At 60.2% G+C, this 15,151-nt stretch overlaps 1 protein-coding gene across 1 annotated transcript in view; it reads left to right on the top strand.

Moving 5' to 3' along the window:
• AGBL1 (AGBL carboxypeptidase 1) overlaps positions 1 to 15,151 on the top strand; it is a 472,681-nt gene that overhangs the window by 48,207 nt on the left and 409,323 nt on the right. The window contains exon 8 of the mRNA XM_040969772.1: positions 13,584 to 13,792. Within this exon, the coding sequence (XP_040825706.1) occupies positions 13,584 to 13,792 (209 nt within the window). The remainder of the gene's footprint in view (positions 1 to 13,583; positions 13,793 to 15,151) is intronic.

Here is a 15,151-nt window from a genome sequence, read left to right as displayed (position 1 = left end):
GCCCCTCGTAGACATGAGAGTGACTCGAGGCTGGATTCGCCTGGTTGGCAGAACTAGACCAGATCCCCAAGCAGGGACAGCAGGTGCAGGGGGTAGGGGACAGGCTCCTTTCGGGCAGAGCCTGGTTCAGCTGTGTGCCCTGGGGCGGCCAGTGTGACTCAGCACGTGTGGGGCCTGGAGGCTCCCGGGGGACTGAGGGCGGCCTGGCGGCCCAGCCTGAGGACAGCAGCTCCGCCACCCAGTCCAGTACTCCAGGCTGACGGAGAGCAGCTCCCCTGCCCGGTCCCGCAGGCCTGGAGCTCAGGGAGGTCCGCCTGCCCCTTTTTGCACCTGCAGCCTATGGTGCCTGGCACCTTGTTGAGCCCCCTGCTGCTGTGAGTAAATCCTGCCAGGACCCATGTGCTAGCCAGGAAGCTGAAGGAGCCCGAGGCTCTGGCTGCCCACGGTCCTGCAGTGGGGGCTGCTGCGGCCCCCAGCGTGGGTTCGCCTAGGTGGAGCTTCAGTGCAGGAAGTTGGGGTCTGTGAGCGGCTCAGGACCTTGCCTTCTGGCACCCAGGGCCAGGAGCCTTTCTGTGAACCTGTCAGCTTGTGGCCACACCCTCGCAGCTGCTGGTTATCCTGGCCTTGAACCTGGCTTGGCAGTCCTTACACCGCAGAGGGAGCACATCCCAGCTCTGAATGAAGCCAAAACACACTATTTACCGTCTCGGGCCGTCAGTGTCGCTGGGACAATAAACACGGGGAATGGCTGGGCAGCTGAGGTGGCCGGGCCTTTCACACGGTGGCTGGCTGGCGCTGCTCCCTGCTGGATGAGCAGAGGGGGTGGGAATGCGGAAGGCCTGGCTGGCCACGGTGGCCATGGGAGGACAGAAGGGCGCGGCGTGGTAGGAGGGTTGAGCTCTCTGCCCTGTGGCTCCTGTGCAGAGGAGGGATGGCAGGAGCTGAGAGGGCCTGGGGGCTTCATGTACCACGTTCCCTTCCAGGAAGGGTCAGTAAAGCAAGCTTGGGTGCCCTTGGCTTCTTGCCAGCCATCTCAACAGTACGGCACCCCACATCGGAGGCTGTGCTCACCCCAGGGTCCGTCTGCGATGGGGCCTTGCCCGTGGGCATGCGCTCTGGGGCGGGTCCTGTCTCCTTGTCAGTCAGAGGAGCTTGTCCCCATCCCTGTCCTGTTCGCAACAAAGCCTTCGTCCCTCCTGCAAGCGTTCAGCACAAATGCTCTTTGCCAAGGTGCAGCCTTGATGAAGGAGGCACACTGCAGTGGGGACATGCCTGCTCCGTGCTGGCTTCAGGGACTGGGACGGGTCTCCCAGCAGCATCTCAGTGTCGCCCCGTGGGCCAAAGATGAGTTTTGTTCTTGTTGTGAGCAAACACAGTCCGGGCTGGCTCAGAATCTCAGTCAGGTGCAGGTGCCAGGTCTGGGGCTAAGGAGCCAGTGCCTGGAACAGACTGGGGCCCGAGGACGGTGCTGGGCAGATGGAAGGCCGTTGGGGCAGCGAAGATCAGGGAGGCAAGCAGGGTGGCAAGTGAGCCAACGGGAGGTTTGGCAGGCAGGGACCTCCCCAGTCCCTCCTGCTTAGTACCTTGTCTGGCCTTTGCACGGGGACCCAGAGGGCGGGGCTTCTAGCAGCACTAGGCCTGGAACCCTGGCCCCATGGGGTCCCTACAGTGGGCGATGCAGTGACTCCAGGGCAGGAGGGGCCAAGGCTGCTGGGCTGAGAGGGTCTCTGCCAGTGATGAGTGCACAGAACGCAATGGGCCTCACCGTGGCCCCCTGCGTCCAAGCTGCCCAGAGCCACACTGGCCCTGCCCCGCGCCCCGCAGCCTGCACTCCCCTGTGGACTCTGCCTCCTCAGCAGGCCTGGCACCCCAGGGTCCTGCCTGCAGGTGCGTGTTCTTCTTCCACCTGTCCTTGGGCTCCACAGTCGGCGCCCCATGGGGGCCAGCAGCTCATGCTCTGTGTGTGCTCAAGTGCGGAGTCCGCAGGCGCACCGTGCCCCACGTCCCACAGCCCCCTGAGCCCCCACAGCCCTCGAGCCCCCACAGCCCTCGAGCCCCCGCAACGCCCCGAGCCCCCGCAACGCCCAGAACCCCCGCAGCCCCCGCGACCCCGCAGTCCCCCGGAGTCCCTCTAGCCCCCGCAGCCCCCAGCCCACCACAGCCCCAGAGACCCCGCAGTCCCCCACAGCCCCCCTCCCACCTCCTGAGCCCCCACAGTCCCCTGCGCCCCCCACAGCCCCCTTACACCCCATAGCCCCCCACAGCCCCCGAGACCCTCGCAGCCCCTGAGCCCCCCAAGCCCCCGCAGCCCACGCAGCCCCCCGCAGGCCCCCCGCAGGCCCCAGCTCCCATAGCCGGGCAGCCGCTCAGGCCTGAGTGCGCCCAGAGGCCTGCCTGGCGGAGTCCGCTGCTGTGAGGCCGCGTGGTGGCGCTGTGGCTCCAGGCTTCCGCCGCGGACGCCCGGCAGCCCCGGCCGGTGAGTCACTGGCGGACCGGGAGGTTGTTTTAATCCAATTCTGGCCATATCTGCTCTTCCGCACTATCTGTGGCTCCCAGCGCCCGCTGCGCGCCTTCTGAAGGAAATTAGCCGTGACGCGGGGCGGGAGGCGGGGACGGGCCTGGCCCGGGTGTCGGGGTGTCGGGGTGTCGCCTGGGCTTGGGGCCCCAGGGCCTCCTCCGCACCCATGACCTGCGCCCTGGCCAGAGCCTGAGCCGCAGACGGGCCGAGGGCGCTGTGGGTGGGGGCGCTGTGGGTGCGGGCGCTGTGGGTGAGGGCGCTGTGGGTGAGGGCGCTGTGGGTGGGGGCGCTGTGGGTGCGGGCGCTGTGGGTGAGGGCGCTGTGAGTGAGGGTGCTGTGGGTGGGTGCTGTGGGGTGAGGGTGCTGTGGGGTGAGGGTGCTGTGGGGTGGGGGCGCTGTGGGTGAGGGTGCTGTGGAGTGAGGGCGCTGTGGGTGGGGGCGCTGTGGGTGCGGGTGCTGTGGGTGGGTGCTGTGAGGTAGTAGTGCTGTGTGTGAGGGAGCTGTGGAGTGGCAGTGCTGTGGGTGGGGGCGCTGTAGGTGGTGCTGTGTGTGAGGGTGCTGTGGAGTGAGGGCGCTGTGGGTGAGGGCGCTGTGGGTGGGGGCGCTGTGGGTGCAGGTGCTGTGGGTGGGTGCTGTGAGGTAGTAGTGCTGTGTGTGAGGGAGCTGTGGAGTGGCAGTGCTGTGGGGTGACACTGTGGGGTATGGATGCCCAAGAGGCCTGCCAGGAGGAGCCCCTCATGGTGTCCACTTTCTGCCCCCTGCTACGCTCTGGAGCCAGTCTGGAAAGATCTAGAACAAATACTCAGGAGGAGAAAGGAGAGCAGAGGCTGGTGTTGGACCATGACTTCAAGTGGGCAGAGTCCTCAGAAGGTTCAATTATGACACCAAGGAGGAGGGAGCAGGTGCAGGGGAAGGTACTGCCTTGGAGCCCTGGGCCTCGGCGAGATACTGACCCGGGGCCCTGGGCCACAGTGAGGTACTGACCTGGAGCCCTTGACCACAGTGAGGTACTGACCTGGAGCCCTTGACCACAGTGAGGTACTGACCCGGGGCCCTGGACCACAGTGAGATACTGACCTGGAGCCCTGGGCCACAGTGAGGTACTGACCTGGAGCCCTGGACCACAGTGAGGTACTGACCTGGAGCCCTGGACCACAGTGAGATACTGACCCGGGGCCCTGGGCCTCGGCGAGATACTGACCTGGGGCCCTGGGCCACAGTGAGGTACTGACCCTGGAGCCCTTGACCACAGTGAGATACTGACCTGGAGCCCTTGACCACAGTGAGGTACTGACCCGGGGCCCTGGACCACAGTGAGGTACTGACCTGGAGCCCTTGACCACAGTGAGGTACTGACCCGGGGCCCTTGACCACAGTGAGATACTGACCCGGGGCCCTGGACCACAGTGAGGTACTGACCCGGGGCCCTGGACCATAGTGAGGTACTGACCCGGGGCCCTGGACCATAGTGAGGTACTGACCCTGGAGCCCTGGACCATAGTGAGATACTGACCTAGGGCCCTGGACCACCGTGAGGTACTGACCTGGAGTCCTGGATCACAGTGTGGTTCCGACCCGGGGTCCTGGGTGCTGGACCTGGAAACCCTGGTGAGAATGTTCATTTCTGAGTCTTGAGATTAATATTCCTAAGGAAGCCATTGAACTAGACTGAGTAAATGAGGGTCACCTGGTTGGGATTATACCAAACAATCTTCCTAAAGTTCATGAAAAAATGCATAAAACAAAAAAGAAAAAGCCTGTGCATGGACCTCAAAATCCTTTTATTCCGAACACGCCTGTCTTTGACGCCCGCTTTCCCCGAGCTTTCCGGAGGCCCTTCCCTGGGTCGGCTTCGGTGCTCAGTGTGCTGCCACAGGGCTGTGGGTGCTGTGGCCATTGCCCACGTGTCACAGATGGTTGGTTTAAAGGGCTGCCCTGCCACCAACAGCCATGCAGGAGCTGCCACTCCAGGGCTTCCACAGGGGTCCCTGGCCTGTAGGTGGGGTCACCCCGTTCCTCTGATGGCAGTGTGAAGTCACGGGGAGGTGCCCATGTGCAGGGCGCTCAGGCCTCTTGTCCCTCACCGACCCCACATTGCCCTGCGAGCTGGGGTGCGTGTGACCCCGGCAAGTCCTTCACTGACTGCGTGCCGCCCTGTGGGCTGGGCATCCTGTGGCCCTGGCATGTCCCTCACTGTGTCGCCTTGCGGGCTGGGCATCGTGCGGCCCTGGCATGTCCCTTACTAACTGTGTCGCCCTGCGGGCTGGGCATCATGCGGCCCTGGCATGTCCCTTACTAACTGTATCGCCCTGCGGGCTGGGCATCGTGCGGCCCTGGCACGTCCCTTACTAACTGTGTCGCCCTGCGGGCTGGGCATCATGTGGCTCCGGCATGTCCCTTACTAATTGTGTCGCCCTGCGGGCTGGGCATCATGTGGCCCTGGCATGTCCCTCACTGGTTGTGTAAGATGCCCGTGTTGTTGCTGCCACCTGGAGAGCCTCAGGGAACTCCAGGGTGAGCGCCCATGAAAATACACATGCGTGTCCCAGGATCTTACGACTGCTGAGTGAACCTGGTGCTGTTGTCCGTCTCCTTCCAGGAGTGGGCCGGGGAAGAAATGTTTTAGTGGTCACGGCACACGATCTGAGACCCAGTGCCTCCGCTCTGTGTGGGGGGCACAGAGGGAGGATGGTGGCCGTGTCCTGAGACTGTCCACCCATGGAGCTGCGGCTGCTTCCCTTTCAGTTCTCTGGCGCTGCTTCCATGTGGTGTTCGGACACAGGGAATGGTGATGTGGGTGATGCAGGTGCAGCCCTGTCCACCTGCTGCACGGTATGTGTTCCGCTGTCGTGTGGGACAGTTAGGGGCTAACTGGGGGGCTGCTGGGCCCTCTCCGTTCTCTTGGGTTTAGACCTGGCATCGCCCTGGCGTAATTGATGCCTGCTTATGGATTGACAAAGACAAAGTATCACAGAGATTTAAAGAGATAGACAAAAAGATAAACACCTCAGGGCTGCGAAGGCACACACTGCGGATCGACTGCTCAATTATTTATTTCTGTCGAGGTGCACATCAGGTGTTTCCTGCCGACTGCTAATAATAGCATGTTGTGAGTCCTGTCTGGAGGACAGGTAAATATTTAGCCGTTCTGTGACACCGCTTCCCGGGGTGCGTGACCCTGCCTCGGCGATAGCAGGTTGTGAGGTCCGCAGGCACTGTGCTGGCAGTGTCTCCGGGCGTGGCTGGGCCTCTGGGACACCCTGAACCCTCGACGCAGGAAGAGGACCGGTGGGTCCCAAGGCCGGGAGACCATGGCAGGCACCCCTGGCAGTTTGGGGCACTTTGGTCCCACATCTAACTTTGTGAAGGATATAAGCTGAGTGGCTTGGGCTGTGAGTTCCTGACTGAGTCTGTCTCACACATGCAGGGCTGGGTGAGGGGCAGGGTGGGAGGGTTCTGCTGCTCTCCTTTCTGGAGGAGAAACAAGAAAACTGTCCCATGGTGAGTCGTCAGGGGTGCGTTGGACCATTGGCTGCCATGGCAGAGGCTGGCTCCAACAGGAAACTGAGTGGACAGGAGAGCTGCTGGGCAGGTTTCCAGGCCAAGGGTCATCCCTCAGGGAATGGCAGAGGCTGAGAGGGGCGTCTGGGCCTGGCTGGCGCCCTCCTGTGAGCCACCCTGATGGGTCTCTGGGTAGGCCTGCGGCAACTGGTCCTACTGGCTGTCCAGGCCTCTCCTGTCCCACCGCTCCCCTGGGCAGCCTTTGGCTCCTGACTTTGTGTGGTTGGCACTGGTTTTGGCTTTTTCCCTTGTTGTGCCTGTGCAATGCAAGGATCCCCTATCCCCAGAGGAGAGTGGGTTCCAAAAGGCTGGTGGGAAAGGAAATGAGAAGATAAGGTTGTTTGGGTACTAAAATGCTCTGCAATCCACACATACTTTTCTCACGGGCGCCTTTCCCAGGAGCATTGGAAGAGCCCGCGTGTCAGCATCCTGTGTCCCTGCAACACGGAGGCACCAGCTCGGATACTCCAGCCTCAGGCCCCCTCCCTCACTGTGTAGGCCGCAGCTGCCACCCCACCTCGGCTCCCCAGCATCTCCTCAGCTTCAGGGCAGCATTTGTCATGGTGCATGTGTCTGTTGGGTGTTGGCATCCCCCAGGTCCCATGGATGTATCAGTCCCAGGCGGCCTGCTGTGTCCCCAGCTTGGCAGCTGTGGGTGGTGCCCACTGGGTGGTGGTGGCTCGCTGGAGAAGTGTTAGTCCAGTGGCTGCTGGTGGCACCTAGGTGTGGGTATGGGTCTGCTTTTGGCTCATGTGCTGCTGTGCTCCAGGGCAACGCGGGCTCTGCCTTGCAGGACAGCGACCTCTCGGTTTATCTGCATCTGCCGAGAAAATCTGCAAGTGGTCACCACTTTTCAGGAATCAGCTCATTGCAGAGAATTTTCTAACTAGCTGCAGTGAAAGCTGATCATTTTCTGTGAAACTTAACATGTCATTGGGTGTCAGATGCGGTGGTTTTCAATGCGCCATAAGAGTGGATACTACAGCTGGTTATAATAGAAACAAAGTGTTGATTAAAAATGCTATAACTGTGGGAGAAAAGGTGAAGATAGATGTGTTATGGAATTCATCAAGTCTGGTGAGAGATTGAGTCACCATAGGGGAGAGAACTTTGCATCCTTCTCTCAGCAGACACTGTTGCCAGGTCCTTCCTCACAGGCTAGCCACCTGCCTCACAGCCCACCTTCTCTCACAGCCCACCCCCTGCCTCACAGCCCAGCCCCTGCCTCACAGCCCACCTTCGCTCACAGCCCACCTTCCCTCACAGCCCAGACCCTCCCTCACAGCCCAGCCCACCCCCTCCCTCACAACCCACCTTCCCTCACAGCCCACTCTCTCCTTCACAGCCCACCTTCCCTCACAGCCCAGCCCATCCCTCACAGCCCACCTTCCCTCATAGCCCACCTCACAGCGCACCCCCAGCCCACCCTCCCTCACAGCCCACCCTCTCCCTTACAGCACAGCCCAGCCCCTCCCTCACAGCCCCACTCTCTTATTTACAGCCCAACTCCTTCCTTAAGCCCAGGAGCAGGAGGGTGGGCAGGGCATAGGGGAAGGTGGAGAAAGTTGTCTGCTTCATTGGAGACTCCCCTGATGGTGGGGAGATTCCTGTGACTTGGGAAGGTTCTAGAAAGTCCTCAGAAGGAGGCCCAATGTGGAGGAGTGGAGAGTGTTTCACACAGCACTGAGGGCTTGGTCTCTGACCGTGCCACACGCTGCCTGGGGAACTCAGGGCCGGTGTCTAGGTTTGTAATGGCGGTCAATGGGAAAACAAGAATTGCTCGAAGTTGAGATCCATTCTCAGCTGAGTTTACTGAAATGTATTATTTTATACAGGGAAGATGCCTGTGAGCTAATTCAGTGTCCCAAGTCTTTCTTGAACTAATAGCAGTTGAGCAGTTTCTAATATGGGAGGTGCTGAGCCTGGTTCTGTCCCAGCGCTCTGCTCGCTGCCCTTCCCTTAGCCTTTGTGTGAGAGTCTGCCCTGCGGGGGAGAGTGGCTTGGCCCCTTCTCCAAGGCCTCACAGACCTCTGCCTGTGGGTCAGCAAGTGACCCCGGTGACTTGAAGAAGCACGTCACAGTTGGGGGGTCTGGTGATGAGGGAGTTTTAGGTCGTGTGTCTTGCTGTGTGGCTCTGTCGCCAGGAGCCTTGCAGAATCCTCCCCATGTGCCGGCTTGACAGCTAAAGGTGTGTATGAAGTACAGAAGCCACACTGTGTTCCCAGCCTCGGGGCCCCAGGGACAGCGTGGGGCATCTGCTTTGGGGTGACAGAGGGGATCCCGGCTGAGCCCTAGACGTGCCATTTGTAAGCCCTGCGTGTCTTCATTCATACGAAGAGACAGATCACAAGAATTGACAGCTTGTCCGGGGGTCACCGAGATGGTTACAGGTGAAATGGATGAGGCAGTGTGGCGGCTGAGAGTGTGGGCGGGCTCGGGCAGGGGAGCCCGTAGTGGCGTCTGGGTCGTGTTTCAGAGGCCTTGGCGAAGGTCTTCTTTGTCCAGAAACGCCCTCTCAGTGGAGCCCTGGCAGACCCCTAAGGCCGTGGGCCTGAGGGTAGCAGTTAGCAACACCACTGCTCTGTGCCTTGGTGGTGTCCACGGAGGCGGCTGTGGGGTGGGAGGCCACAGGCTGGTGCTGTGGTCCTGGGATGTCCTACTGAGATCAGTCCACTGTGTGCAGGCTGACTCGATGCACGGAGGGCTTGGAAACAGACCGTGGAGTTCAGTGGGGGTTGGACAAGCCCTGCTGAGTCGTCTTCTGTTTCAGGAATGGGAATCCTGACAGGAATCCAGAAAGGAGTGGGTGAACTGTAAGTGGTTCAAAGAACTGGACTTCTAGAAGGATCCTGAGCAGATGGCAAGTTCAGTAACCCTCTAGGGCCAGAACCTCCAGGACCAGCAATGGCCCATGTGCTGTGCGGCTGAGGGCTGTCCGTTCTCAGGCATAGTGGGATCCTTGAGTTTCTTTGCCTTGTGTGTCTTGCCAAAAGCAAAGGTGGGTCCTCAAAGACACAAAATCCAGAGGGATCTTCCAGGATTAAGCCACTTGACACATGTAAATATTTGCAGAGCCAGGAGCCACTAACACATACATGTGGATGTAACCTGTATGAATCTGGGCTCAGGTCGGGTGGGCGGGTCAGGGCTGCTCAGAACGAAAGGCAACAGCAGCAGATGGGGGTCATTTTGGGGAACAGGTCAGGCTCACTCCACGGGGACTGCACGTGGACTGAGAAGTTCCCTTGCTCTAAGGCCTGGCTGGGCTCTTCCTTGTGTTCTAGCAGTTACAGGTGACAGGAAGATGGCGTAGGCTATGTGTCTCCGTCCATCCTGTGCCACTGATACAAAATGCCCGAAGTGGGTGATGCTTAGAGCACTCGGTGTGTGGAGAGGGCTCCCCTGAGTCAGGGCAGAGGACTAGCCAGTGGGGTGCAGCCTGAGGCCTCCCTTAGGAGGCTCGGAGCCCCTCACATGCACAGGGTAGCCCTCACAGGCCTAGGCCTGTCTCTCACAGCCACGTGTCGGGCACATGGCACGGGGGCTTGGCTAAGCCTACTCAGTAGTGCGCAGGGAAGCCCGAACTCCGGTGGATGGTTAGGGCACCTGTAGCCCTGCTTCTTGCATGGGACTTTCAAGAGGAGGAAGCTGCCGTGGTCCCACGCTCCTGTCACAGCAGAGCGATGCTAGAGCAGTGACCAGAGGGTTCTGGTGGTGGTGGACAGTGATGGCGAGGAGGGCAGCAGGCAGTGTGTGGCTGCTCTGTGCACGCATGAACGCCTTGCCTTTCGGGAAGCACTGTGGGGAGTGTGGCGCATCTTCTGCACTTGTGCTGGAGCCGCACTGCAACCAGAGTGACTGCCGGCGAGAGGCGGAGACTTAGTCCACAACGGTGTCCTTTGGGCACTGCTGTGATTCCATGAGGTCAGTCGAGTGGGGCTTGTGACTGAATCCTCGTGGGCTCTAGGGGAGCGAAGCCCCTGAGACCCGGACAGGTGCCTGCTCGCCGACTCTCGTCGTGGGCTCTTTTCTGTCGTGCTGTTGGACTTTGGACGCTGAGAGCCACGAGGCAGAATCACCCTCTTCATAAACTCGGCTGCCTCAGGTGCCACGTTGTAGTAATGTGTGTTGTAGTGACTGGAGTCCTCTCCCCAGTAGGAGCCTTGTCTGCAGTGACCACTAGGGGGGCCCTGTGGGATATTGCACTGCAGAATGTGGTGGGCGTGGCTGTGGGCGAGACCCCAGCACAGGAGGCCATGAGCAGCTAGTGAGTGTGGGGGAGACAGGGGGGTCTTCCTGGAGCTGCAGGCTGACAGGTGCGTGCACGGCCCTGACCTAAGGCCTGCACTGATCTGGCCAAGGAAGGAGCCCAGGGAGGCGGGCTGCTTGTGCTTATGAATCGGGGACACTGAGCCTTGGGGACTTGGCGGCTGCTGGGCCCTCCTGTTTGGGAGACGAACTCTTTGTGAAGATGGTCCTCTCGGGCCAGCACTGGAGCAGCAGCGAAGTGGTTACCATGGCAACCTGCTCTTGAGTCTGGATGCTGGGCCTCTAAGTTGGTGACTCTTGGCAAGGGCTGTGTGTTTTCTTTCTCTTGATTATCAAAGTTTATTGTGGAGTATGTGGTCAGTGACAGAAGTCAAAAAAAAGCAGATGACATTGTCAGCCCCCTTTGCCCCTGCATATGAAGTCGGCTTTGAGGGCTCAGCACCAGCATCCCCCACCCCCCAAATTAGAGGTACAAGGTGCAGGTAGTGATGTGCCAGAGCGGTGTCTGACTGAGGGAAGTCAGGCTGAGTCAGGGTCAGGTGCATCGGGCAGTGTACCAGGAGGCTGTGGGGGCCTGGCAGGGGAGCCAGTGCCTCTGGGGTGGGGCCAGGCCTGGTTACCCAGGAGAGACCTTGGAACCCCCCATGCCTGTCCTCCCCCATCCCCAGCCTGTTTGACCAAGTTAAGCAACAGGAAATAGTTCTCCAAGGAAGCTGTTTGTGTAAGCAGACGTGAGGCGGGAGTTGTGGAGCTCCCAGACCCTCGGCTGTGCGCTCGGCCAGCAGTCTCGGAGCCGCTCTGTGCTCCTCAGGACTCTGCCTGGCCCTGGTAGGAGAGCCCCTCCAGACTTGCAGGCTTCTCAGCAGCCTTCCCCCACCCACGCTCTGCTCACCCCCACCCACGTTACAGACCCTTCCCAGGCTCCCATAGGCACAACCGGACAAGGTCGTGGCAAGGGCAGCCGTTGCAGACTCAGTAAACAACACAGCTTGTTGGGGATTAACAGGAAACTGCAGAGAGCCGCTGCATTCGATCAGGGATTTTTCTCTCAGACAAGTAAAGATGTTTTTCATCACCCTCTTCCCCAGACAGAAGAGAGCCGTGGATGAAGCCTGCCAGCTCATCCCCTTGAAGACGAAGTCACAGGTCTCTGGGCTGGTGCTGTCCCCCAGGCCCTGCCCGTTGTGGGCCATTTTGACTTCTGTTCTGTGGTGAGGCTTCCCTTCACGTCTCTTACTTCATCCTAATTTTCTCCTAAGTGTCAGGGATTGGATGGGTTGGAACCTCGTTTAGGAACTCCCACGCTGGGTGGCCAGGACCAACTGGGGAGAAGAGTGTTCTGATACAAAAGGGAAATTTATTAGCGGAGGCAGGAAGGCAGTTTTAAAGTCCACAGCACGTCACTGGGTGCCCAGGGCTCATCTCAGTTCAAGGTCGGGGCTGAGTGAGATGCCGTCAAGAAAGCAAAAAATAAATAGGGCCGAGCACACAGCGGGGCTCCGCAGAGCAGGCCGTTTAGAATGCGAGGAGCACGCAGGGAAGACATTGCCCTCTGGAATGAGCGTGGCGTGTCTGCGTCAGGCTGTGCATTCACGCGCTCTCCCAGGGTCCCCAGGGGAGACCCCTGCATGGAGAGCTGTGATGGGGAAGGGAGCAGGGACGCAAGGTGGGCCATGCAGGTTGTGCCAGCGCCAGGGCCGGAGCTGCTGTGCTTCAGCCACAGACTGGGCGTCTGCCTGTTGGTCCACCTCATCCCAGCTTAGCCTGAGGCTCAGGAGCTGAATCTGACAAGGAGGCTAAATTCGCTAGCTGAGAGGCGTTCCTCTTGATCACTCTTGCCCTGTGCTTTGTCCAGGAGACCCAGGATGAGGCACAGGGTCCCAGGAGAGATCTGGGCTAATGCAGAGAAGCCATGGGGTCCACCGCGTGCCTTAGTGATAGTCAAGTCAGGTCAGACAGCCCAGCTGACAGCCCTGCTGGGCACCGCCAGCCTCTGTCCTGCGTATTTCCGGGGTTGAGCTAGCTTGACTATGGACTAGCTTGACCATGAACATGTGAGCCAGCCTCCTGCTATGATTCTTGTCTAGCTGTGTGTGTCTTGAGGTCTCCCTGTAGAGTCTTATATGCCAAGGCAGCGACTCCAGAAGGACGCCTGCCAGGCTGAGTCAGGTGCATCGGGCAGTGCGCTATGCGGAACACTCATGTGGGACCTGACAGAAGCAGGTGGTACTTTGAGATCCATGGGGCAAGGGACCCTTGGGGACACCCGAGAGCTTGTGGAAAGTCTGGAGGTGGGGGAGCTGAGGCCAGCAGTGGGGAGGCGGGGCTGTATGAGTGAAGTCCCCAAAAGTTCCTGCGGGGTCCTGAGTCTTCCCACACCTACAGGGAAGAGAGGGGCTTGGCACAGCTCTGGCCTTGCCCACTGGGCTTTTTGGCAGTAGCTGTGGCGTGTGTTGCATTTTGAGCAGTGGATGGCAGGCACCTGGCCTCAGACAACTCTGGTCAGTCCTAAACCGCGAGAAGACATGGACAGCACAGGGTGCAGCCTGGCTGCCGTGCTCTGGGGGAGGTGCAGGGGCAGCATCCCCCGTGCTGTGTCCCTCACTGTGTCTCCCGTGACCCAGCCTTTCGGTTGGCTCAACCCATGGCGATGTCCTAGGTCCCCTGAGATTCCTGACGGTGGGAATCTGATGGGCCCCCTCCTCGCTCTCACACACATCAGTTATAGACATGTTCGTGTTCCAGCTGTGAATTTGCTCAAAGCGTAGGTATTCTGTTACATAACCACTGCTTAGCAAAGCCGAGAGGAAGCATGGCCGGACTGCTGCCGGTTGAGCACAGCCCCCACTCGGCATCTCCCTCTTTCCCCGGCACTGCTGCCTCCAGCAAAGGTCCTGGCCCTGAAGTCCCACCTGTAGTACAGCTGGCGTCTCTCGGGGCCTCAGTCCCTGTCTCTTTTTTTTGGCCTTTTGAGACCTTGATGTTTTTGAGGCATTCGGGTCACATCCCTCGTTTGGGGGTGTCCAGTTGTCCTCAGGGAGTCTGTTGGTAGGAATTTTGCAACGTGGAATGCTAGGGGGCACTTCTGGCCATGCTGTCTTCCTGATGAGGCAACATCTGTAGCTGTACCCCCCTGAACCTGTGTCGGGATCTTGTGGGAGATCAGCCCCGGGGCCGTCTGGGGCCGAGCAGCTGGAGAACTGGGCCTGAAAATTGCCTCTCCCCTGGATTTCAGAGTCCAACAGCCGCAGGGCGGTGAACCAGGGCTACGTGGGCAGCCTGCTCAGGTTGTACCAGGATTGGCACAGCCACGACACGGCCAACAGCTTCGTGTTCCTCCGCCGGGGCCTTCTGCTCTGCCTGAGGAACGTCACGGCTGTGTGCTCTGGCCAGGAGGCCTTCCAGGCGGCGGGGGGCCTGGAGCTGCTCTTCAGCATCACTCAGGTAGGTGACGCCTGCACCCCGGGCCACTGTGAGGGCACCCCAACAGCTAGGAGCAGATGTACTCATGGCTGGAGGTGTAGTGGGGGGTGCTGAGAGTGTGGCCTTACGGGTGGGCGGCAGGGAGGGAGAGAATTGGGGTTCACACCCCCTTCCCATACACCTGCAGCTGCACCTGTGACTTGCAGCACAAGTCCATCTGCTGCTCCAGGGCTCAGCACACGTGTCGTTGTGTGGACTGTGCCGTTGCTGTAGAAATGCCACGTGCTCTGAGGTGGCCAGTCCCACCTCGCTTGCTGGTGCGTGTGAGCCGTGGCTGGCGGATTCACTGTGGGGATGCTCGGTGGATGTGACCTGCAGGGTAAACCCTCAGCGGGGCAGGCTGACACCAGGCAGAAGATGATAAGTCCGAGCTGTTCTGTGACAAGTCCCAGGTCCCAGGTGACCCACAAATGGACAGGGAGGGGCTCTTTAGAGACGTGAAGTCCTCTCTGGGCAGGTGACCCCCCCACCAGGACCTGAAGAAGTGCAGGAGTCTGGGGTCTCATTGGAAGGAGGGTGTCGTAGCTGCCATATGGTTTAGGGTCCTGGATGTCAAGGCTCCTGCGGGGCTGTTTGTTTCACATCCAGACTGGAGGGGCTGTCTGCCCTCACCTGCAGATGTCCCTGCAAGCTGCTCTGCCTGCCGCTGTCTGCTTTGCCCCTCTCTGGATTCCCTGCCGGGGGCTCGCTGTGCCAGGCTCCGTGCCCGTGCAGCTTTGAGCTGGCGAGGCAGCCAGGCTGGTGCATTTGCCATCCGGGGGTGTGGAGCCTTTCCTATTGAATCCGGCTTCCTTAAACAGTCACTCAGGCCACACTGCAGCACAGTGTCTAATCTTCTATCAGCTGTTGCCTCAGGCTGTCGCTCCATCATCCCAGCTTTCCCGGCTTCGCACCCTGAAATCACTGCGGGTGGCACACCATTTCTCTGGGGTGGGTTGTGCCACTGAGTGTCTCCAGGCTCCTGCCTGCTTCCTCAGCTGTGTCCCCAACTCAGCTCCTCCCAGTCCTGGGGACAGGTCCCTGCCAGCTGGCTGGTTCTCTGACCTGTGCTAGAAACCACCAGGTGGGGACCAGAGGACACCCAGAGGGTGTTTCTGTGATGGGAGCATGATGCCAGAATCCCTGGGGGCTGGGAGGCTGGAGGCAGACCCCAGCAGGTGCATGAAGATGAGGAGGCCAACGGCTCAGCCCAGGTCTGGTGAGGCAGGCCCCCAGCCTCAGTGGTGCTGGGCAAGGCAGCACCCCGTCACACTGAAAGCTAGCAAGGAGTGGTGACTAGCCCAAGGCACACTCAGGTGTGGCAGGGAGAGGTCAGGTGGT

This window comes from Ochotona curzoniae, unplaced genomic scaffold (assembly GCF_017591425.1).
Source record: "Ochotona curzoniae isolate NIBS_2020 unplaced genomic scaffold, NIBS_Ocur_1.0 scaffold_4701, whole genome shotgun sequence".
NCBI lineage: Eukaryota > Metazoa > Chordata > Mammalia > Lagomorpha > Ochotonidae > Ochotona > Ochotona curzoniae.
This window is presented reverse-complemented; position numbering and strand designations above follow the sequence as displayed.